Below are 24,806 nucleotides of genomic sequence, written 5' to 3'. Positions count from 1 at the left end.
CTTGTACTTGCCTTTAATGTGCTCACTCTCAAGATATGGCTGATGCTTTTTAACAGATTCTAAAAGGCGCACTTGAGAGTGGATAAAATGTTCCTCTATTGTATAAAGAAAACAGAATTAATTAAAAAAAAATCACTCATAACACACTCGTCCTATTCTCAGAATTAAATGCAAAATAAATATTTTCGTATTTAAAACCATTTCCTTAATCAAGACAGGAAATCTAGATTCTATTCATTGAGGTCACTGAAACGGCACATGACTAAAACAACTGTCCAGGCACGAATCATCAGCCTTCCTGCTCTTCTGATGATGCTTGGGCCTGCTGTGTTCATCCAGCTCTACACCTTGTTATGTCAAATTGGTAATTTTGTTTAATGATCAGGTGAGGTGCTGAAATACATTTTACACTAATATGAGGGCTCTTCTAGTGCAACGGTAGTGTCCCACTCTGGGCCAAAAGGTCTGGGTTCAATTCCCATTTGCCCCAGACACATCTGGGGCAGCACCATGGCTTAGTGGTTAGCACTGCAGCCTCACAGCGCCAGGGACCCGGGTTCAATTCCAGCTTGGGCAACTGTCTGAGCGGAGTTTGCACGCTCCCTGTGTCAGCGTGGGTTTCCTCCAGGTGCTCCGGTTTCTTCCCATAGTCCAAAGATGTGCAGACTAGGTGGATTGGCCATGCTAAATTGCCTTTAATGTTCAGGGATGTGTGGGTTATAGGGGGATAGGTCTGGGTGGGATGCTGCCAGGGGCGGTGTGGACTTGTTGGGCCAAAGGGCCTGTTTCCACACTGTAGGGAATCTAATCTAATCTAATCTCATCATGTGTCTGAGTGGGTTGACGAGAAATATCTACATATAACCTAGATGTATTGCACTCCTTTAGTGAATGAGCACATAATAGTCCTCAAAGTTAAGTTGGATATGCAGCACTACAATAGCTAAATACTTATCAATTCACCGTTTCCTTCAATTTCACCAATTATCCACTTCCAGATGTAAAGAGGAGTTCAACAAACTCAAATTATTTAGCACTCTGGCTACAACTAAAATGTCAGCAGACATAAAGTGTAGGATGCAAGAATGTCCTGAAACTCAGCCAGTTCCACAAACATCACGTGTACATCGCACAAGCTGCTTAAGTGAACCCACTGTCAAATTATGATTGACTGTAGATTGCTGAAATGATTTTACTGGTTAATGGTGACATCTAAATGCCGGTGGAATACAATATTTGCTTTTTAAAAAAATAATAAATACAGTAGTTGAGGATATGAATGTCCTACAATGAATACTTGATTCTTATAAAATTCTGGACGGTTTGACAGTTGCATACATGTTGTAGACCTACTGGTTACACTTTAAGAGTTTCTGTGCATCTAGTTTCTAAAAATGTTGTGAAAGTTCATTGTACAATGCACCTGTACTTGACATGACATTGTAATAGGCAAATAAAGGGTATGGTGAGAACAGAGAGTTGATGTCAAAGATCTGCCATGGCCATACTGGATGACAGATCAGACTTAAAGGATTGCATGGCCAACTTCAGCTTCTATTTATCTTCTCCCTGATGTCTACTGTTATATTTGTTAACCAGTCAGCAGTGTATTTTGATTTCTGTAGAGGTTCTTTCATTCACTACTTCAGTGTTTGATCCTTCAAATTCACAAGAAATAATTTTCTAGAAATTAAACTCAACTACATGTATCTTTCCCTTTGAAAGCAAAGTTATTTGTGAATGAGTGATCACAGACAATTTGTGAAGTACCTTTGGACATTAAAATTTAAAAGACATCATTAAATTTTCTTTCTTCCCCTCAAAATCTGTCTTAAATCTTAAAAAGATGAAAAAGATCATTGTTCTCCTTACCACAACAAATAGACAGTTACCTGCTAGGATGAATTCTAGTTTCATTGCATCTGGGATAGCAATTCTATCAATATACTGAGGGTCCAAGTACTTTATCAGATCATCAACTGAAAATATAGGAATTACACAACAACTAGTTAAATTCTTATACTGAAAGGGAAAAAGAAGCAACTTTTTTGCATTCTACAGGAAGCTGTGCTTAGAAAGAAAAGTGTCTTTAATATTTTTTGAAAAAGTTGAAGTCTAGAATATAAACAGTATAATTAAGGAGTTCTAATGAAATTTGATCAAACATGCAAATTGGTAATAGATGATGACAAACAAGGTTTTTGCATATTCCTCTGCAAGACATAATTAGGTGACGTTGAAAAGTTAATTGTTTTATTACATGGCACAACCTAAAAGCAAAAACTTCATTTAGCTTTGATGTACAAACATTACTGGGTGACCAGATGAACAAAAGAATGTTCTTAATCCCTTGAACCTATTCCAACCAGAAATATTATGGTGACCTAAACCGCACAACAGCGGCTTCTTTTACCACCCCGGAAATCCTGTAACAAAAAACTCTTCAAAGAAAAGCCGCCACAGTAAGCATGCTAAAAATGAAGGCAAGACATCAAACATTACAACTAGAAAGGCAGTCCAACTGTCATGCTATTGTTTGAAATATTTCAGTATAACTTACATTGTATAATAAAAACCATTTATCAGAGATTGTTAGGGCATACTACTGGTTTACATTGGGCCATAAAACATTACAATCGTGAAACCAACAGGTCATTTTTAAGAGTTTGGACTCTTCGCACAAAATACGACCTGCTGAAGTTATGAACCACCTCGGCAAAAGCCTCTTGGACAAGATACTAACTATATTCTCACACAACAAGTAGACATCTTTTCTCCTTTAGATTATGGATGGACAGCTGAGACCTTTTGCAGTTTCTGTGACACATGATATTCAGGTTACTTCATGTATAATGGGGAATGGTGTGTGTGGGAGCTGCCTCTAGATGATTGAGGCCAAGCTCAATATTTCAAAATGTTTCCTGATTGTATGTCCTCAGAAATATCCAATGAGAGCTCAGGGCAGTCAACAGATAGTCATCCAAAGAGGAGGAACCAGAAATAAGTGCAGGAGTCTTTGGGATGTGTATCACTCCCCAGCCAGTCCTCAGCATTATCATCATTTTTGGCTGTTTCTAATTAAAGGAATGCAGTCCAGATCATGGCACCAGTGAGCAAATGACTACATAAGGAACTCAGTTGATGGAGTGGTTGAAAAACAGCCAAGTGTAGAATTGCCTTCATTATACAAGATTTCAGAGTTTAGGGAATAGTTAGACATTTTTATAACTTTCACTGCAGTCCTACATGACTGCTTTTCTCGTTCCAGAACACAGGACATCACCAAGGAGGTGATATCATTCTTAAAAGTAAGTGAGCCAGAGATTTTGCTAAACAGCCATATCAATGACAAAAAAGACAGATATCATGGTCTTAGGACAGACTTTCAGGGGTTAAGGTGGAAATTAACTAATATTGTAAACGCACGAATGTCTGGATTAGTTCCAGCACCAAGCAGTATTATGGTTAAATAGGTAACACAAGACTGGCCGAGTCCTAGTAAGGACAAAGAAAATGGTACATGCTTAGAGGTACAGAGGAAATATTTAATTAATATTTTTCATTGACGTTTAGCAAGGAACAGGATACTAACAAAATATCAGCAGAAGCAGAGAGAATAGGAGTAATTCATCAGGTAAAAACTGACAGCAGGGCATGCTGGAAAGATTAGCTATTACATTTATTTGGTAAGGCCATTCCTGCATTAAAGCGATCCCTACTGGGTTGCACCGAAGTGCTATTGTCGGAAAAGGAATACAGTATCAGGTGTTACTGCACATCATGTAGGTTGTCTGCGGGACGAGAAAGCCCAGGTTGAGAGTCAGGGCCGCCAGAACACAGACCATCATCTGTTGGCTCCTCTCATATAGGTGTCGTAGCACCTAATACTGCCGGCTATAGCTATTGTTACCAAGTCCCCAGTGGATATTTCGGAGACTCCAATTTTTCTGAGGTCTGTGGCACTCTTAGTATGCATGAGACTACGACTTGAGATGATCACCAGAATCTGTTTCACGGCAGTGATTCTGTAGCCCAGTGCTATTTGATGTTTCCGTGTAGCAGCTACCACTTTGTCATTTCCATATTTCTCATGTTTCAGAGTCCAAATCTCATCTAAATGGGCTTCAAGTGGAACCATGATATCACGTACCTGAGCTGTATTATTCTCAACCATCAAGATGTCAGGCTTGCAGAATGATGTTTTAGGGGGAATCCTGAGTTACGTAAGCACTTCGCCCACTGTCACATGACACAGCTGTCATACCAGTTGTTTCATGATACTGCTATGCCACGCACAACGTGCATCATGTGTGACCAAGTAATTCTAGAGTACATGGCTGAGTGTTTCTGGCTTCCCACAGTCACCTCTGCATTTAAAATCCTCGTTTCCAGGAGCACCCCGCGCTCTTCTTACTTTTGTCAAGAGCAACCCGCTCCTCAGCTGAGTCGCTCTGATGAATAATCTAGGGAACATCTTTCCATTGTTGGTACCCTACCCGTATAAGATATGGTCAGCTTTGACTCCCCTCAGGTCTTACAATCGACGTGGCACATCATACATTCCTTCCAGCCCTCTTTGGCGTCTTGTATGTTATAGACTTCCAACCTCCCAACTCGGCCCATTTTGGACATCTCTCTAATTACAGGCTGAAAGGAATCCAACATCGCCATGGTCCTAACCCATGGTGTCTCCATCCTCTTCTCTTTTTCAATTGGTATAATTGTCGATAGGCACGGGATAGCCAGGCCAGTTCAACACCAATTATGTTTATAGCTCTGGAAATAATCCACAGAAAATTCAACAAGTGCTTGGAGAGATTTTAATTAATTAAGGAAAGTCAATGTATATTTGTAAAAGGCAGACTTGCTTGACTAATCAATTTGAACTTATGAATCAAAACCAGAGTAAATGGGATTCTGGGAAAAATTGCCCCCTAGATGGAGTCATACCTGGCACAAAAGAACATGGATGTGGTTATTGAAGGTCAATCAGTTCAGTTCCTGGATATCTCTGCAGGAGTGCCACATGGTAACGTCCTGGGTCCAAGCATCTTCAGCTGCTTCATAAGGTCAGAAGTGATGATGTTTGCTGATGGTTGTACAATGTTAAGTACCATTTGCAATTTCTGACTTACTGAAGCAGTCCCTGATTAAATGCAGCAAGAACTGGACAATATCCAGGCTTGGACTGACAAGTGCTAAGTAACATTCGCACCACACAAATACCAGACAATATATATTTACATTCCTTCAGTGTTGGTGGATTAAAATCCTGGATCTCCCTGTCAGGAGCACTGGGCTCTATCTATACGGCATGAACTGCACTAGTTCAAGGAAGTGGCTCACCATTAGTTTCTTAAGGGCAACTTAAGGATGGGTAATTAGTGCTGGCCCAGACATTCCATGAGTAAATGAGGAAAACAAATTAGCAGAGAAGACTAATGAAGATAACACAATGGATGCTTTTATATGTTTTTAAAAAAATGACCAAGTATAGACAATAAGTTTTGTATCAGAATTCAGACTCAAGGAGCAGGGAGAAATCACTGTCTTTTTGGATAAAAAGGAGGTGAAACAGCAAATGGAAGGAACTTGATTTTTAGACAGGAGGATTGTAGAAGATGGCGTTCTTCGAGGGGCAAAAACAAAGATGCTGGAAAAGCTCAGCAAGTCTGGCAGCATCTGTGAAGGAAAAATTTAGAGTTAACGTTTCGGGTCTGGTGACCCTTCCTCAGAACTCTTCTTAAAAGGGTCAGTGCATGGACCATTGCTGTTTTTGATATTTGTAAACATATTTGTTTTTTCTTTATTCATTCACGGGATTAGGATGTTGCTGATCAGGCAGCATTTATTGCCCATCCCTAGTTGCCCAGCAGGTGGTTCAGAGTCAATCACATTGCTGTGGGTCTGGAATCACATGTAGGCCAGATGGCAGTTTTCCTCCCTAAGGGGCATTAGCGAAGCAGATAGGGGTTTTTCCGACAATCGTACTGAGTTCATGGTCATTAGATTCTTAATTCCAGATATTTTATTGAATTGAAATCCCAGCATCTGCCATGGCAGGATTTGAACCTGGGTCCCCAGAACATTATCTGGGTCTCTGGATTAACAGTCCAACAGCAATACCATTAGGCCACTGCGTTCCCTGATATTCCATTGGCTATGGAATGCAAAGTAAGTAGGGAAATTTGCCAATGACACTAAACTTGAAGGTGTACCAAACAGTGATGATACCAGTGCCTACTGAAAAGGAATGGTATAGCAAAAAAAACGCAGAGAAGTCTGAAGTAATGCACATGACAGAAGAAATACAGAGGGGCATGATAGATATAATGGCACAGTTGTATACGTGTTCAGTGATAGAGGTTCCTCAAGTTTGAGATGCCTAGATCTTTGAAATATACTCAGAAAATAGCTAGCAGGATATATCAAATTCTGTGCTTCAGTAGCTAGATGTAATCTGAACAAAAAAACAGGGAAATTATGCAGAATCTTTATAAAGTTCTGACAAGGCTGCAGTCAGAGGTCTGCACAGTTTTGTTCAACAGTTTAGGAGGTATGTGAAGGACCAATAACATAGGTTTAACGTACGATGAACGGCTAAGGATCTTGGCATTGTATTCATTGGAGTTTAGAAGGTCGAGGTGAGATCTAATAGAAACTTACAAGATAATGTAGGGTTTAGAAAGGGTGGACGCTGGGAAGTTGTTTCTATTAGGCAGGGAGACTAGGACCCGTGGGCACTGCCTTAGAATTAGAGGGGGTAAATTTAAAACATAAATGAGGAGACATTTCTTCAGCCAGAAAGTGGTTGGCCTGTTGAATTCATTGCCACGGAGCGCAGTGAAGGCCGGGACGTTAAATGCCTTCAAGGCAGAGATCGATAAATTCTTGATCTCACAAGGAATCGAGGGCTACGGGGAGAGTGCAGGGAAGTGGAGATAAAACGCCCATCAGCCATGATTTTAATGGTGGAGTGGACTCGATGGGCCAAATGGCCTTACTTCCACTCCTATGTCTAATGGTCTTACATGGTTTAGAAAAAAAACTTACCAGTTCAGGGATGATCGAATATATGTTTTCACTGTAAAGGTCAGGTTTGAGAAATTGGGGTTGTTTTTCTTGAGCTATCAGGTCAAAAGGAGATAGTGAAGAGATGCAAAAGATGATATTTAGATAAAGATATTCTCTTATTAGCACCTGCTTCCTTGACGAACTTCAAGGAAATATTGCCAAGCCTAATTTCTTTGAGATGCGTTGTGACAGCATTACTCCATCCACTTAAGCACTTATAACTTTACAGCTAATTGCACAATGTATGAACTGACCACTGACCACTTCAAACCACTACTGTATTCTCAATTTCCACACATTTGTCATAAGGAAACCATAAAGATGTTTTAATGGATAAGATAGGTTCTTTTGCAATACTATAAATGCATTTTGTTTTCCTCAGTGTTTCTAATAGCCATTCCTCATAAGCTTAACCAAGTAAATGACTCAAGTCCATTGCAACCTTTGCAATTCACAAATAAAATATTTTCATATTCAAAAAGGGATGGTGGTAAAAACAGTAACATGGGTAAGTTAGCTTAACATCTGCTATTGAGAAACAGTTAAGAGTCTATTACAAAGAACATTATAGCAGAGCATTTAGAAATATGTAACATAATTATAGTCAGTGTGGCTTCAAGGAGTGAAAATCATGCCTCGCAAATGTATCAGAAATCTCTGAGGACGTAAGAAGCAAGCTACGTAATGGGGAAATCAGTGGGTGCAATATATTTAGATTTCCAAAATAGAGTCCTGCACATACAGCTACTTTAGATCCTGCAGGGTGGAGGGTAGTATTTTAGCATGGATGCAGATTGGCTAACTGAAAGAATTAGGAAGGGGGTACATATTCAGGATGGTAACCTGTAACTAGCGACGTGCCAAAGCAAGCAATACCAGGGCGCAATTATTCATAACTTATGGTAATGATTTGAACGAGACTGGATGACACAAAAGTAAGTGGGAAGGTAAGTGGTCAGGATGAAGCAAAATGAGTGCAGGGATTTTAGGACAGATTGAGTAAAAGACACTGCAATTTTCAATCAATGATTATCATGCTGAATAGCAGGGTAGGCTCAATGGGCTAAATGGCCTATTCCTGTTCCTATCTTTCTAAAGGTTCAAGAGCTGAAATGTTATTTGTTTGTCCCACCGCAAAAGCTGCATGACCTGCTGTATATTTCCAACATTTGTTTTTATGTCTAATAATGTTATAGTTATTGTGATAATTGGGAATATTTTCCAACACTATCAGATCACTGGAGTTAATTTTATTCTACATAAGCCTCCTGCAAAAAAATGCAGTTTTAGTGCACACATCCAAAACGTTCGCAGTTGAACTGCTGAAGTAGTACTTCAGATGAAAGCTGTCAATTTTGTAATGACAAAATTTCTTCGCCTCTCATGCAAGCCTCACTGCAACCAACACTTATCTTCAACTTTAACTCTTCTTGGTAAAGGTATAGTAGCCATAGTCGAAGAGGATCAGATGGCTGCGCACTCAATAGAGAGAGATGTCTAGTAATGGCTTATCTCAAGGGTCACCACACCTTGGGCGAGGTCGACAACGCAGGACCTTCATAATAACCTCAGCCAGAACAGGAATGGAACTCACACTGTTGGAGTCTCTCTTCATCAGAAACAGCCATCCAACCAGCTGAGCCGACCAAAACCCCTACTTCCTAGTATAGCTAAGAGCAATAATCTCCTACTGGAAACAGACTTCCAGTACCATCTCCACTGCTAAAGCTGTCACCAATAACTTTGTTCTCCTCTTTTCCCTCAACACTGTTCTCTATATAAAAATGGCCAAGATTGTTTTGCTTCTAATGGAACTAACATTATTCTACTGTGTGAACTTCCAATTTCTCTTCTTCAGGATCTCAAAAATATGAAAGTTCTCACTTTTCTGTCCTTTATGCTCTACTATCACAACTTTGAACCCAAACTTGAAGTTACTTGATTATCACTTCTTGATTCATCTTTTGTCTATTTTCTCAATGAGTTTCGAACTCAGGAGGTGTCCTGTAGAGTACTATTTGTTTTCCATCCTCGCTTCTAAATTTAAAAAATGACTTTTAAAAGGAAGTGGATCTACAGATACCTTTGTGGGCAATAGTAAAATTAAGGATGCAAATATTCAGAAACTCACTGCAGGCAAGTAAAACATGAAAAATGTAAACTTTAACACAAGTGCAATCCAAATGGTTCAATCTTGCTTTGAACAGAGCAGTCTGTACTTACTCTTCTTATACAAAGTTTTTATCCTCTCTCTTTTGCTGGAAATATTCCCCAGAGCAGCCTGGACTTTCAAGATGCCATCTGTAAACTGAAAATCAACAAAGCTGAATAAATCTTGGGTTAATACGTTTTTAAAAAAAGACTGCAATTTTAAATTTGAGCTTTCCATGTACTTTTAGTCAAAGGCTGTAACTGATCTCTAAAAGAAACTAATTTCCAACCAACTCCTATCCCTTTCCAACTGTACAAAGGTAAATGAGGGAAACAGAGTCAAGTTGGGAAATGGAGCTGAGGTAGAACAGTAGCCATGAACAATCTGTGCAAAAGGGATTCTACCTCCTCTTACATAAAATGTGGATGCCTAAAAATCTGATATAAAAACAAAATGGGGGAAATAAGCAACAGATTTGGCAAGAAAAATAGAGGTAATGTCTCAGGTCTGTGATGTCTGATCCACGTCAGGTAAAATTAGAAAAGCAATATGTTTTATTTGAGGATGGTTTGGAGGGTAGGGGTGGAAAAACAGAATGAAAGGGTACAGCTCCACCCTATCACAAACTACCCTTCTCTCACTTTGTACCTTGTCTCTCTCTTGAAACCAGAATAGAGTACCCCATCATTTCATCACCTGCTCCATTTTCCTCTGCCATTTCAGCTTCATTTGGCATCCTGACACCTTCAAAAATATCTTTCCTTTACTTTTGAATATTTTGAGCAGGGAAGGGGACACTTTGATAGAATTCTTTGAGCAAGTGACAAAGTTGACAGATGAGGGAAGGGCTGTAGATGTTATGTACCTGGACTTCGTAAGGCATTTGATAAGATTCCCAATGGTCGGCTGATGGAGAAAGTGAAGTCCCATGGGGTCCAGGGTGTACTAACGAAATGGATAGAGAACTGGCTGAGCAAAGGGGCACAGAGCTGCAGTGGAAGGGAGTTTCTGTGACCAGTGGCATTCGACAGGGATTCGTATTGGGACCATTTTTGTTTGTGATATACATAAATGATCTGGAGAAAGGTATGGTGCAATTAGCAAGTTTGAAGATGACACTAAGATTGGTGGAGTAGGAGACAATGAAGGGGAGTGTCGGAGAATGTAGCAGAATATAGACAGATTGGAGACTTGGGCGGAGAAATGGCAGATGGAGTTACATCCAGGCAAATGCAAGGTGATGCATTTTGGAAGATCCAATTCAAGACCAAACCAGTAAATGGAAAAGCTCTGGGGAAAACTGACGCACAGAGAGATCTGGGTGTTCAGGTCCATTGTACCTGAAGGTGGCAACACAGGTCAAGAAGGTATACGGCATGCTTTCATTGATCGGACAAGGTATTGAGTACAAGAGTTGGCAGGTCATGTTACAGTTGCAGAGGACTTTGGTTCAACCACATTTGTTATACTGTGTACAGTTCTGGTCGCCACATTACCAAAAGGATGTGGATGCTTTGGAGAGGTGCTTCGCCAGGATGTTGCCAGGTATGGAGGGTGGTGGCTATGAAGACAGGTTGAGTAGAATTGGATTATTTACATTAGAAAGACAGAGGTTGAGGGGGGACCTGATTGAGGTCTACAAAATCATGAGAGGAATTGACAGAGTGGATAGTAAGAAGCTTTTTCCCAGAATGGGGACTCAATTACTAGGGGTCATGATTTCAAGGTGAGAGGGGAAAAGTTTAAGGGAGATATGCGTGGAAAGTTCTTTACGCAGAGGGTGGTGGGTGCCTGGAATGTGTTGCCAGCGGAGGTGGTACAGGTGGGTATGATAGTGTCATTTAAGATGTACCTAGACAGGTAAACGAATGGGCAGAGAGCAGAGCGATATGGATCCTTGGAAAACGGGCAACAGGTTTAGATAGAGCATCTGGTTTGGCGCAGGCTTGGAGGACTGAAGGGCCTGTTTCTGTGTTGTAATTTTCTTTGATAATGGGAACTGCAGATGCTGTAGAATCCAAGATAACAAAGTGTGGAGCTGGATGAACACAGCAGGCCAAGCAGCATGTCAGGAGCACAAAAACTGACGTTTTGGGCCGAGACCCTTCATCAGAGAGGGGGATGGGGAGAGGGAACTGGAATAAATAGGGAGAGAGGGGGAGGCGGACCGAAGATGGACAGAAAAGAAGATAGGTAGAGAGGAGAGTAGAGATGAGGAGGGAGGGAGGGGATAGGTCAGTCCAGGGAAGAAGGACAGGTCAAGAAGGTGGGATGAGGTGGTTGGTAGGAAATGGAGGTGCGGCTCGAGGTAGGAGGAAGGGATGGGTGAGAGGAAGAGCAGGTTAGGGAGGCAGAGACAGGCTGGGCTGGTTTTGGGATGCAGTGGGGGGAGGGGAAGAACTGGGCTGGTTTTGTGATGCAGTGGGGGGAGGGGACATTTTGAAGCTTGTGAAGTCCACATTGATACCATTGGGCTGCAGGGTTCCCAAGCGGAATATGACTTGCTGTTCTTGCAACCTTCGGGTGGCATCATTGTGGCACTGCAGGAGGCCCATGATGGACATGTCGTCTGAGGAATGGGAGGGGGAGTGGAAATGGTTCGTGACTGGGAGGTGCAGTTGTTTGTTGCGAACCGAGCGGAGGTGTTCTGCAAAGTGGTCCCCGAGCCTCTGCTTAGTTTCCCCAATGTAGAGGTAGCCACACCCGGTACAATCGATACAATATACCACATTGGCAGATGTGCAGGTGAACATCTGCTTGATATGGAAAATCATCTTGGGGCCTGGGATGAGGGTGAGGGAGGTGGTGTGGGGGCAAGTGTAGCACTTCCTGCGGTTGCAGGGGAAGGTGCCGGGTGGTGGGGTTGGAGGGGAGTGTGAAGCGGACAAGGGAGTCGCGGAGAGTGGTCTCTCTGGAAGGCAGACAAGGGTGGGGATGGAAAAATGGCTTGGGTGGTGGAGTCGGATTGTAGATGGCGGAAGTGTCGGAGGATGATGCATTGTATCCAGAGGATGGTGGGGTGGTATGAGAGAACGAGGGGGATCCTCTGGGGGGCGGTTGTGGGGTGTGAGGGATGTATTGCGGGAAATGCGGGAGACACGGTCAAGGGCGTTCTCGACCACTGCGGGGGGAAGTTGCGGTCCTGGAAGAACGTGGACATCTGGGATGTGTGGGAGTGGAATGCCTCATCCTGGGAGTAGATGCGGCGGAGGCAGAGGAATTGGGAATAGGGGATGGAATTTTTGCAGGAGGGTGGGTGGGAGGAGGTGTATTCTAGGTAGCTGTGGGAGTCAGTGGACTTGAAATGGACATCAGTTTCTAGCTGGTTACCTGAGATGGAGACTGAGAGGTCCAGGAAGGTGAGGGATGTGTTGGAGATGGCCCAGGTGAACCTGAGGTTGGGGTGGAAGGTGTTGGTGAAGAGGATGAACTGTTCGAGCTCCTCTGGGGAGCAAGAGGCGGCGCTGATACAGTCATCAATGTTACGGAGGAAGAGGTGGGGTTTGGGTCCAGTGTAGGTGCGGAAGAGGGACTGTTCCACGTAACCTACAAAGAGGCAAGCATAGCTTGGGCCCATGCGGGTACCCATGGTCACCCCCTTTTGTTTGTAGGAAGTGGGAGGAATTGAAAGAGAAGTTGTTGAGGGTGAGGACGAGTTCGGCTAGGCGGATGACGGTGTTGGTGGAGGGGGATTGGTTGGGCCTGCGGGACAGGAAGAAGCGGAGGGCCTTGAGGCCATCTGCATGAGGAATACAGGTGTATAGGGACTGGACGTCCATGGTGAAAATGAGGTGTTGGGGGCCAGGGAATTGGAAGTCCTGGAGGATGTGGAGGGTGTGGGTGGTGTCACAGACATAGGTAGGGAGTTCCTGGACCAAAGGGGAGAAAATGGAGTCCAGATAGGTGGAGATGAGTTCGGTGGGGCAGGAGCAGGCTGAGACAATGGGTCGACCAGGGCAGGCAGGTTTGTGCATTTTGGGAAGGAAATAGAAACAGGCCGTGCGGGGTTGAGGAACAATGAGGTTGGAGGCTGTGGGTGGGAGGTCCCCTGAGGTCCGAAACGTCAGCTTTTGTGCTCCTGACATGCTGCTTGGCCAGCTGTGTTCATCCAGCTCCACACTTTGTTACCTTGTAATTTTCTTTGTTCTTTGAAAGTGAAAGGATGAAAAAGAAGCACATGAATTAAATAGCTTACTTCTACTACCTCTACTTTCTTCTATTTTTCATGATTATTCAGCAAGATTTAACATTATTACACTTTCTATTAATGTATTCTGTAAGTCAGAAGCTGTCTGATTTTGGCTGTGAGGATTCTAGCATCTGAATTCCTTTCTCTGAATGAAGTATTGATCACTGTAGCTATACAGTTTCTCGGAAAAGACGTGAATGAGAACCAATAATCGTTTTCTGTGCAGCTGCTAAGGAGCATCAGTATGCACAAGACCTCAGTTGAGTAAAACGGAGACTGAGCGAGAAACTGCTTGTTCTATCGGAAAACTGGAAAAAAGTGGAAAAGGAGGACAGAGGTGCTTTAAATAGGTTCTTTGCAAGAAGTCAATTTTCCAGAGCGACTGACAAGTGGAGAGGACAATGACATGGATCAACAGACCGACCTCCAGTGAAACCAGCTGCTCAGTGAGAATTGTTGAATATTTTGCTTTTTGAAGTAAAATTAAGGTTTTTAGTTTGTTGGGTCTCTCGTGTTTTACTTCTCTATTTTAAAAATAATTGCTTAAGTATTAGATTAATACTGGTGAGATTTTTCCCGTTAGTTTATAACGAACAAAATATCATTAGATTGAAGTGTAAAGAGCAGGGAGTCTCAACCAATTAATTAAAAGTTAAATCAATTATGGTAATGATGGAAGGACAGATGTTCCTGTTGCAACATGTGGAAACAGTTGGATACCAAGATGATTCAGAGCAAACATCTGTAGTCAGTCTTTGCAGCTCGAGGAACTTTGGATTCAAGTTGAGGAGCTGGAGTCTGAGTTGCAGGAATTGTGCTACCTTGGAAAAGGGGAAAGGATTTGAGAAGAGGCAAAATGTAGACTTACAAAGCAAGAGGATATTGCAGCATTACGGGCAGCTATTTAAGTAACAATATCTATAGTGGGTTAGGAAGGGGCAGAGTTTACAAACATAACAAAACCGCAAAAAATAGGGTCAACAGTGGAAAACTGGTAAAATGGCAAAAATTAATAGCTCTTTAATTGTATGTACATAATATTCTGAAAAAAAAATCAATAAACAGGACAAATACATGTTAAAGGGCCTCATCTTGTAACCGTTGCGGAGATGTGATTACAAGGAGAATAAATCTAGGAACTGAACATTCAGGGGTCTGATTTTTCAGAAGACATTTAGGAAGAAAGGATAGGATTGCTCTTACAGAAAGGAACAAGTACAATTGGAAGAAATAACCTTGGATCAGAAGACTTTGAATCTACATGGGTGGAGGTAAGATGTAAAAGGGGAAAGAAGAGTAGTGGTTGTCTTTAGGGCCCTAACAGTAGTTATGTGTTGGGGTATAGAATAAATCAAGATATCGTAACAGAATGTACCAAATGTGGCATATTAATTATGGGTGATTTTAATCTTTATGTAACTTGGGATATTCAAATTGGTACAGGAAGGCATGAGGGACAATTCATAATTCATTTGGCTCAGCTTCCTAGTACAGTACATGGTGGTTCCAACAAGCTATTTTAGATCTGATGATGTGTAATGGTGTAGGTTTAATAAATAATGTGACAGTAGCGGATTCCCTCGGAAACAGTGACCACAACATTATAGAGTTTAGCAGTCAGCTTGAGAGGGAAAAATGTGAGTCAGAAACAACTGTTCTAAACTTAAGTAAAGGTAATTACAAAGAAATGAGGGCAGAACTGGCTGGAGTGGACTAGGGGAAAAGAATTTTAGCAGCAAAGACTGTTAAGGAACAATGGTAGACATTTAAGAAAATAGTTCATGGCTCACAGCAAAGGCATATTCTAAAGAGGTCGAAGGATTCAATGGAGGGGATAAGCTAACCATGGTTAACCACAGAAGTTAAAAATAGCATCAAATTGAATGAAAAAGCATACAATGTGACAAAGATTAGTAGTAAGCCAGACGATTGAGAAAGTATTAAAAACAAACAAAAGATAAACAAAAAAAACGAACAGGGTGAAGATAAACTTAAGTAATATCAAGAGCTTATTTAAATATATATAAGGAAAAATGAAGCCAAAGTGAACATACACCCTTTAGAGAATGGAGCTGAGAAACTAATAATAATAGGGAAACACGAAATGACAAGAGTTGAATAAATGCTATGCATCAGGCTTCACACTAAAAGCATTACAAAATTACTAAATAATTGAAAGGCAAGAGGAGAGAAAATAATCACAAAAAATGTCATTACAGCAAAGTGCTTGGGAAATTCGTAAGCAACAGAAGGTGAAATCCCCTAGATCTGATAGGATGCATCCTAACATATTAAAGGAAGTAGCTACAACAAAAGTGGATTCACGACTTATAATTTTCCAGGATTCCTCAGAAAAGGACCCCGAAGTACTGGAAAACTGTTAATACAACACCGCTATTTATCAAGGGAAGGAACCCAAAAAATACATAACAACAGGCCAGTTAAGCTCAACTTCTGTTACTGGAAAAATGCTAGACTCTGTGCAGAAGGACGTAAAGTCAGAGCATTTGACAATATGATAAAGCAGAATCATCCTGGCTTCATGAAGGGGCAATCATACCTGACAAATTTACCAGAATTATTCTGAGGTGATAACAAAGAACAATACAACATAGGAACAGGCTCTTTAGCCTTCCACGCCTGCACGAACACATATCTTCACTTACAGGATCTGTATCCCTCTATTTCCTTCCTATTCATGTATTCATCCAGGTGCTTCTTGAAAGCTGCAAATTGTGTTTACTTCCACCACTTCCTCTGGCAGCGTGTTCCATGCAATCACCAACATTTGAGTGAAAGCCTTGCCTTGCACATCTCCTTTAAAACATTCACCACCTCCACACATTACACATCTGCACCCCCAAACAACTGACCCCTTCACCCTGCGAAAAAAGCCTCACTGTATCTATGCCATTCAGAATCTATGTTCCAGTAAAAACAAACCCAGTCTATCCAACCAAGGTGCAGTGCATGTAATATATTTGGATTTTAAGAAGGTGTTTGATAAAGTACCACACATTAGACTATTTAATAAGAAAAGAGCCCATGCTATTGAAGGTAGTATATTAGTATGGATGGTGGACTGGCTAATGAATAGACAAGAAGGTCAGTTGGAATAATTGGGCATTTTCAGGTGCTACTGGTATCAGTGCTAGTACCACAATTATTAAGAATACATATTAATGACTTAGATGATGAAAGTGAATGTACTGTAGGTAAGTTTGCAGATGACAGAAAAACAGGTGGGAATGCAAGTGATTAGTTTGACAAAGAGTCTGCAGAGGGTTGTTGGGCAGTTAAATAAGTAGGCAAAAACTTGGCAGATGGAACTTATTGTGGGGAAAATGACATGTTATGCACCTTAGTTGAACAGTAAAGCTCAATGTTATTTAAACAGGAAGACTGCAGAAAGCTACAGAATGATTTGTGTGTGCTCATTCATGAATCATAAAAAGCGAGCATCAGAGTTTAGCAGGTAACAGGGATGGCAAATGGAATGGTGGCCTTTATTCAAAGTGAATAGAGTTTAAAGTAGGAAAATTATGCTTAAACTATACAAAGTACTAGTTAGATGAAATCTGGGATACTGTGAACAGTTTTGGGGCCCTAATCAAAAGGAAGATATCCTGACATTGGAGTTAGTCCACAGCATGTTGTTGCGCAGAGGTACCTGGGAACCCTTGTGCATGAATCACACAAGGTTAGCTTGTAGGTGCAACAGGTAATTAAGAAGACAAATGGAATTTTGTCCTTTGATGCTAGAGGGATTGAGTTTAAAAACAGGGAGATTATGTCACAGCTGGATGGGGTGCTGGTAGGGCCATAACTGGAGTACTGCATGCAGTTTTGGTCTCCTTACTTGAGAAAGGATGTAGTGGTATTGGAGGAGGTACAGAGGAGATTCACTAGGTTGATTCTGGATTTCAGAGCTTTGGTTTATGAGCACAGCTCAAGTGGACTGGGATTGTATTCATCGGAATTTAGAAGAATGAAGAGGGATCTTACAGAAATACATAATTTTATGAGATGAATAGCTAAGACAGAGCAGGGAGAATGTTTCCATTGGCAGGTGAAACTAGAACAAAAGGGCATAGCCTCAAAATTAGGGGGAGCAGACTTTGAATTGAATTGAGGAGGAACTTCTTTACTCAAAGGATTGTGAATCTGTGGAATTCCTAGCCCAGTGATGTAGTTGAGGCTTCCTCATTGAATCTTTTTCAAGCTAAGATGATAATTTTTTGAACAGTAAGGGCAATGGTCAGAGGGGATGAACTGCTCCTCCTTCTGGTCCTTATGTGAAATTCAAATTGTCACATAGTAAAGGCACCAATTAACCCGAGTAGGTGATTCACAGATGGCATTTTTTTTTTCTTAAGTGCTTTTACTTTTCTCATCTGGAGTGAACTACTTGAGGACGAATATTGTAGTCCATGATAGTAGTCCATTCCCAAGCGCTGAAAATATCAACATAAATACATCTTGTAAACTTGCAATACCTAATGTTGGCCACTAGAGCCTGCAAATAATCCAAAACAAGAGAAGCAAAGTCTTTTCAGAATTATCAAATGTAAGACAAGTCAGTAAACAAGCAGGCAACTGGAATTTGGCTTTCAAAAATCAGTCTGTATAAATGTTACTCAGTAATTTTTATGTATCCATTGACTGTTTAAAACAAATAAACCTTTCACTTCAGTCTGTTTTTAAAACTGACAATATTTTAAATTTATTGAAAATTTTTGAATGAACCAAAAGTTCTGTCCCCTCTAAGTGCAACTGGGCATTCTGAAGGTTGCGTTTCCACCAGGTGTTGAGTCATACTGGAGAGAGAACCAATGATGTATTTCCTCAAACTCAGCAGATCCCAAGGTCCAAATTAAGATGATGGTGACATAGTGGTCACAATAGACAATAGATAATAGGTGCTGGAGTAGGCCATTCGGCCCTTCGAGCCAGCATCACTATTCATTATGATCATGGCTGATCATCCACAATCAGTATCCTGTTCCTGCCTTATCCCCATAACCCTTGATTCCACTATCTTTAAGAGCTCTGTCTATCTCTTTCTTGAAAGCATCCAGAGAGTTGGCCTCCACTGCCTTCTGGGGCAGAGCATTCCATATATCCACCACTCTCTGGGTGAACAAGTTTTTCATCAATAGACAATAGTGGACTGATAATCCACAACTTCAGAAAGGACTTGAGAAAGGATGTAGTGGTATTGGAGGAGGTTCAGAGGAGATTCACTAGGTTGATTCTGGATTTCAGAGCTTTGGTTTATGAGCACAGCCCAAGTGGACTGGGATTGTATTCATCGGAATTTAGAAGAATGAAGAGTGTTCTCAACACAAATCTAGTGTTCTGAGTACGAGTTTGAATCCCACAATGGCAGATGGTAGATTTTGAGTTTAATTTTTAAAACCAAATTAAAAGTCTCAAGATGACCATAAAATAATTTGTCTTAAAAACACATCTCATTGTCTTTTAGGATGTAAACTGCTGTCCTTTCCTGGCCTATGTGACTCCAGGCTCACAGCAATGCAGTTGACTTGTAATTGCTATGCCTATCCAGGCAATTAGGGAAGGACAATATGTGTCGACATCCCTTGAGCATATGAATAAAAATAAAGCAATAACGTCTGATTAGGTTACTGAACCACACAGCTACTGGCATAAGGTACAGCAAATTCAAAAATCAATGTCACGACTCAAAGAGTGGTGTTAGGAAGGGTGTTGATTCTTGACAGCAATATAGAGGGAGCTGTAGATGGGCTTCACGTGAATTAGGATGGGATCTCTGACCTGATAAACTAAGAGGAGGGCAGGAGAAGTAACATTAAACTGCTCATTATCTGAATGCATTAAATAAGGAACAAACCAGAGAGATAAATGACAATTGAAATTGCAGGGATATATCTACAAAGTGATCAAGGATGGGAAATAAATTTTAATATACTGAAAGAACGAGAGAAGAATAGTATTGAGAAAGGATCATGGCCCAGAAGATCAGGAAGCCAAAACACTATGAGTTGAAGATCAGGAATAATCAGGGAAACATTGGTGGGAGAATTTACAGGATCCTGATGACAGCTATACTATGTCACAGTAGGCTGCAAGGATCAGTTTAGGACCACAGGTATTTACGATGTATTTTAATGACTTAGATAAAGCAACTAAGAGAAACAAATCTAAACTAGTAGATGACACAAAGATGGTTGGGAATGTCAGCTGTAAAGTGAGGAGGACACAATGAGGCTGCAAGAAATTATGGACAGTTTAAGTGAGTGGGCAACAATGGGGCAAGTGGAGTGACATGCTGGGAAATGCAAGGTTAGTATTCAGTTTGGCATTAAGAACAAAAAAAATTTAAAAGGTGTGAAACTTATAAATGTAGATGTTCAGAAAGACTTGCTAAATGCACAAATATTCATGTGGAGTAAACAAATAAGAAGACAAGAATAGCCTGTACTTTAATACGATCAGAGTGCAGAAATACGGTCTGTTCAAAGTTTTTGAGAAGATTTGTAGCTCAGGTTGCTGGCTTGCTTGCTGAGCTGGTATGTTTGTTCACAAACATTTAATCACCATTCTAGGTAACATCTAGTGTCACCTCTGGATTGGTTTCTTATTGTTTGGTATATGGGGTCCAGCTCTACATGTTCGTTAATGGAGTTCCGGTTTGCAGGCCCGGCTTCCAGGAATTCTCGTGCGTGTCTTTGCTTGGTACTATCATTCATTTCAATACACAGACAAAGAGGGACACCAATTCAACAGGGACAACGTAGCCATCATAGGACTAGCCAAACAAAGATACACATAAGAACTCCTGGAAGTGTGGCACTCAAACCAGAACTTTGTTAACAAACATGTGGAGCTGGACCCCATACACCACCCACTAATAAACAAATCTAGAAGTGATGCCACCTACTCCAGCTAACCGAGACACATAAGTATCAAGCAGGACAGAACACCAACGCTTCACTGGTGAAACATTCATGATGTTACCTAGTATGGTGAGAAAATGCTTGCAAACAAACTTGCCAGCGCAGTAAGCAACGAACAACAGGATCTGTTCACTGACAACAAAGATTCCCCAACATGCATGTGGCACTGTGATATTACTGCCAAGTACAAAAAAAGTTCTACTTTTGGAGTATGTGACTTGATATGTTCTCATTAAAACTCTCATTATTTTGTATTTTTAACTATTCTTTTATCTATGACAGATATTATTGCTAATGCACATGATCCTTGGCAGCAGAAAACATAGCTGCAGAAATAAAGAAGCCTTGCTTAAACAGTGGGACGACATCTTTAAGACTGTGTGTATAGCTTTAGACTGAACAGTTAAGGACAGAATTTCATTGGAAACAGCATACTTGGTTCAACAGATCCATTCCTGTGATAAAAAGCTAAGTACACTGGATCACTCTTCTTTGTAAAAACAGACAAATGAGAGATGATTCGATGTAACATACAAGATTCTGAAGAGACCTGAAAGGGTGGATCGGGAACGTAATTCAAACCCTACCACTCTGGTCTCCATTCCCATCACCAAGTCCCAGCCCCTCTCTCTCCGGTCCGATATCCCTTCTCCATCATCTCTTCCCCCAATTCCATCCACTCCCTCCACCCTTCACCCACCTGCCCAGTCGTATTTTTCCGCTCGCTGTCACCAACACCACTCCCTCCCCAAAGAACACCTATCCGACCTGTCTCTATCTGCCCTGCCCATTCCACTCCGCTCCAGCCGGGCAGCACCTGTCCCGGCCTCTCTCCCACTGGCAGTACCTGATTTGTTTTATTACTATCACATGTAGGTACAGTACCTGTCCGGCCTGCCGCCCTCTCTCTCCGTACAGCCGAGTCTCGAGTTTCTCCAAACGGTCCTGCAGCCTCTTCAGCTCCGCCATTGTCAGCGCCACTTCCGCCCAACGGCGGAAATTACGTCAGAGGGCCCGGGCCCAGGACCAGGTGCGAGGCCTGGGCTTGGGATCCCGGTGCGGATAGGACTCGGGTTGGGAAGTTGCGGGGTAACTACCAGGAGCTGCTGAATAGACGGTGCCGTGGTAACGAAACTGAAAAAAACTCGGCAGGTCAGCCTTTTCGGAAAGAGAAACAGAATTACTGTTTGTTGAGAAGCGGGATGGGTTAGAAATATCAGAGCTTTGGGAGCAGCGACAGAAAAAGAGAGTAGCAAATAACGTCAAATAGCGAAGTCTGAATGATTAAGGGGAAGAAATGATGTGGTAGTGGCGGTGCCGGTGTTGGATAAGGTCAGAAGTCACACGACACCAGACAATAGTACTCCTGAGATGCTGCTTGGCCTGCTGTGTTCATCCAGCCTCACATTTTATTATCTTGGATTCTCCAGCATCTGCAGTTCCCATTATCACCAGACTATAGTCCAATAGGTTTATTTGAGAACACAAGCTTTTGAAGCCTTGCTCCTCCTTCAGGTATTAAGGTAGAGAGGAGCAGCCTTCCAACTGTATCAATTTCAGATCATAACCTTTGATCCCATTTCAAGAGCAGAGGAACAGGGCTAGGCTATTCGGCCCAGAGATCCTGCCCTCCCATGCCAGATGGGCAGACTTTTAAAGCCCCTCATTCTCAAATTTTCCTCCTTTAGATTCCCCACCTAAGGGAAATGTTTCACTTTCATTTATCTTAACTATTGCTTTAAATATTTTGTAGGTTTCAATGAAATTTGTATTCATTCTTCAATACTGTAGAAAGTACAGGTCCACTTTGCTCAATCTCTGTTCATAGGCCAGTTCTGCCATCCTGAGAAAATTCTGGTGACTTTTCATTACAGTCTCTCTGTAGCAATAATATCTTTTCTGTGATAGAGGCCAAAACTGCACCCACTACTCCAGGTGTGATCTGGACAGTTGAAGTGAGACTTTGTGACTTATGCACACAGATTTACATCTGATCCATACAACTCTATTTTGCCTTGCACCTTCATTGATCCTCTAATCTCTCTTTCATCCATAGTCTCACATGTGCACATTTTTTCTCGCAACCTTTGACTTCTCTAAACTTGCTTGAAAATTGTGACATCTCTAACTTTTGACAGTTTTGATAAGAGGCCATTTATCTGAAAGCATTGTCTCTGGAGAAACAGGGTTACTGTCTGACCTGCTGAATATACCTAATGTTTTAAATTCTTATTTTAAATTGCAGGTAGCCATTGTATGTGCCTTTTATTTAAGTGCCAATCTTGACTAAAGCTCAGAGTCTGAATGATGGTGAATAGCAGTCCTGCAGGACTGAATTCAACAAAATATCTAGGGTGATACTCTTGAAAAGTACTGAGGGAGTCACAGAACATAGAACATAGAAAAGTACAGCACAGTTCAGGCCCTTGAGCCCACGATGTTGTGCCGTGGAATAATCCTAATCCAAAAATAAAATAACCTAACCTAAATTCCCCTCAATTCACTGCTGTCCATGTGCATGTCCAGCAGTCGCTTAAATGTCACTAATGAGTCCGCTTCCACGACTACCACTGGTAAACTATTCCATGCGCTCACAACTCTAGTCAGTAATGTTATCTTTCAAATAAGGATGTTAAATTAAGGCTCTGACTGCTCTGATCACGGTAAAAGACCACATGCCACTGTAGCAGAGAAGGTTAGTTATTCCTAGCTAGAATGAAAATAATTGAATAATTTCTTTGTTAGCCGTGCTTGGAGAATGAAATTGCGAGCGCATGGGATTTAATCATTTACTCGTGTTTGGATATAATTATTCTCCATTCACTCTGTTTTGTTGATTAAATTACTTGCATAAAGTGCAGTTTCTTGATGGTATTTGGTTTTTGCAGAAAATGTTTCCATCTTGACTCCTGTGGATTATTTGCTATTATATGCTATCAAGTTGCACTTCCAGCTGATTACTTGACAGTGCATTGGCTATTAGTTATCTGAATATGGATCATAAACATCATGTGAAATTAGATATTTTGAGAAAAGCTCTGTACTTTTCTGGAGTTTAGAGACATCTGAGAATGGTGTGACATCGTGCCTCTAAAGCAGTAGATTAGGGAACAATTCATGCTTAGCTTCTATCAAATAGAATCTAAAATTCAGAGATTCTGGGGCATATACGAAAATGACTGGCTCCAAAGATGTTAGAAAATAGAAATGTTTCAAATGAAATTCACATGTTTAAAATGAAGATTGGGTGAGAAGGATGTGATGTGAGCAATTAAAAATATGCACAAAGCACTTGCTGCTAATGTAGTACCACAAATGGAATTTCACTCTGAAATGTTTTTTAATGTAAAGAATACATGCACCACTCAATTGCGATTGAACAATAGCTTGTGAAGAATCAATTCAATCTGCTGTCGTGTTCTGCTGGTTTACCTCAGTTGCTGCCATAGCAAGGTACTTTTGTTGTCTTCAATCTTCAAAGTAGCAGAAATCACACTTGGTATTCTCCTAAATTCAGCACTCATGGGCATATTTGGATGTCAAATGCTTCCATTGTCAAGTAACTTATTATCATGTGTAATGTCATCTAAAAGAACAATTCGGGTTGTTATACTTGGATGAGTCAGCATTTTCAGGAAGGTAAACGTATAGTGCATTTTTAAGTTTGCAATAAATTAGAATGGCAGACAAAGTAGACATTCTAGATTCTTAGTTTTCCAGCTGTAAGTAATTGATATTTATATATTTATATTTACAGGTTCTGATTTCCATCACTTCAGAATTATAAGACATTTCTCAAAATGGAAAATTACCAAAAAACAAAGATCACAGAACTCCCTTGTCCACAGCCAATTGCCAATCTTCCAAAAGATATTATTGAAATGAAGGTGAAGGAAGGTAGCAAAATCCGAAATCTCATGGGATACGCCATTGGAAAGATGGAATCAGCCAATATCAGAGAGATCCTTTTTACCGGCACTGGGAAAGCTGTCAGCAAAGCAATCACGTGTGTGGAGATCATGAAGAGAAGATTAAAAGGTCTCCATCAAATTACCAAGTTGTTTTATAAACAGTTTGAAGAACTCTGGGAACCTATTGTTTCAGAGGCAGGCTTAGATAGCTTAACTGTGAAAAGAAACCTTCCAGCTATTTGTGTTCTGTTGTCTAAAGACATTCTGCCTACAAATGAGGCAGGCTACCAAGCTCCTGGGTCCTTCGATGCTTTGTGGATACATTCTTTGAAAGAGGAAGCACAGGCTCAAAGGAAAAAAAGACAAGGTGGAGATGGACTGGGTAAAGGGGGTAAACATCATGGATCTGGAAGAGGAGAAAGGCCCAAAAAATCAAGAAGCTGAGGGGACAGGAGGAGAGAATACAAAAATCATTTGACACATGCTGTTGGTAACAGATAAAGCTGTATTTGTTTTTCAAATTAAAATTTTTGGAAATA

The 24,806-nt window shown here is 41.1% G+C and overlaps 2 protein-coding genes across 2 annotated transcripts in view; one reads left to right on the top strand and one right to left on the bottom strand.

Annotated features, from left to right (window-relative positions):
* dctn3 (dynactin 3 (p22)) overlaps positions 1-21,375 on the bottom strand; it is a 26,506-nt gene extending 5,131 nt beyond the window's left edge. Inside the window, exons 1-4 of the mRNA XM_048531317.2 lie at positions 21,242-21,375; positions 9,298-9,382; positions 1,893-1,979; positions 12-95 (exon numbers count right to left, since the gene is read on the bottom strand). Of these exons, the coding sequence (XP_048387274.1) occupies positions 12-95; positions 1,893-1,979; positions 9,298-9,382; positions 21,242-21,325 (340 nt within the window). The 5' untranslated portion in view covers positions 21,326-21,375. The remainder of the gene's footprint in view (positions 1-11; positions 96-1,892; positions 1,980-9,297; positions 9,383-21,241) is intronic.
* rpp25l (ribonuclease P/MRP 25 subunit-like) lies at positions 21,354-24,806 on the top strand. The gene is made up of 2 exons (XM_048531307.2): positions 21,354-21,508; positions 24,114-24,806. The coding sequence occupies exon 2, from the start codon at positions 24,157-24,159 to the stop codon at positions 24,709-24,711; it is 555 nt and encodes a 184-aa protein (XP_048387264.1). The 5' UTR covers positions 21,354-21,508; positions 24,114-24,156; the 3' UTR covers positions 24,712-24,806.

Source organism: Stegostoma tigrinum, chromosome 1, assembly GCF_030684315.1.
Source record: "Stegostoma tigrinum isolate sSteTig4 chromosome 1, sSteTig4.hap1, whole genome shotgun sequence".
NCBI classification, from domain to species: domain Eukaryota; kingdom Metazoa; phylum Chordata; class Chondrichthyes; order Orectolobiformes; family Stegostomatidae; genus Stegostoma; species Stegostoma tigrinum.
This window is presented reverse-complemented; position numbering and strand designations above follow the sequence as displayed.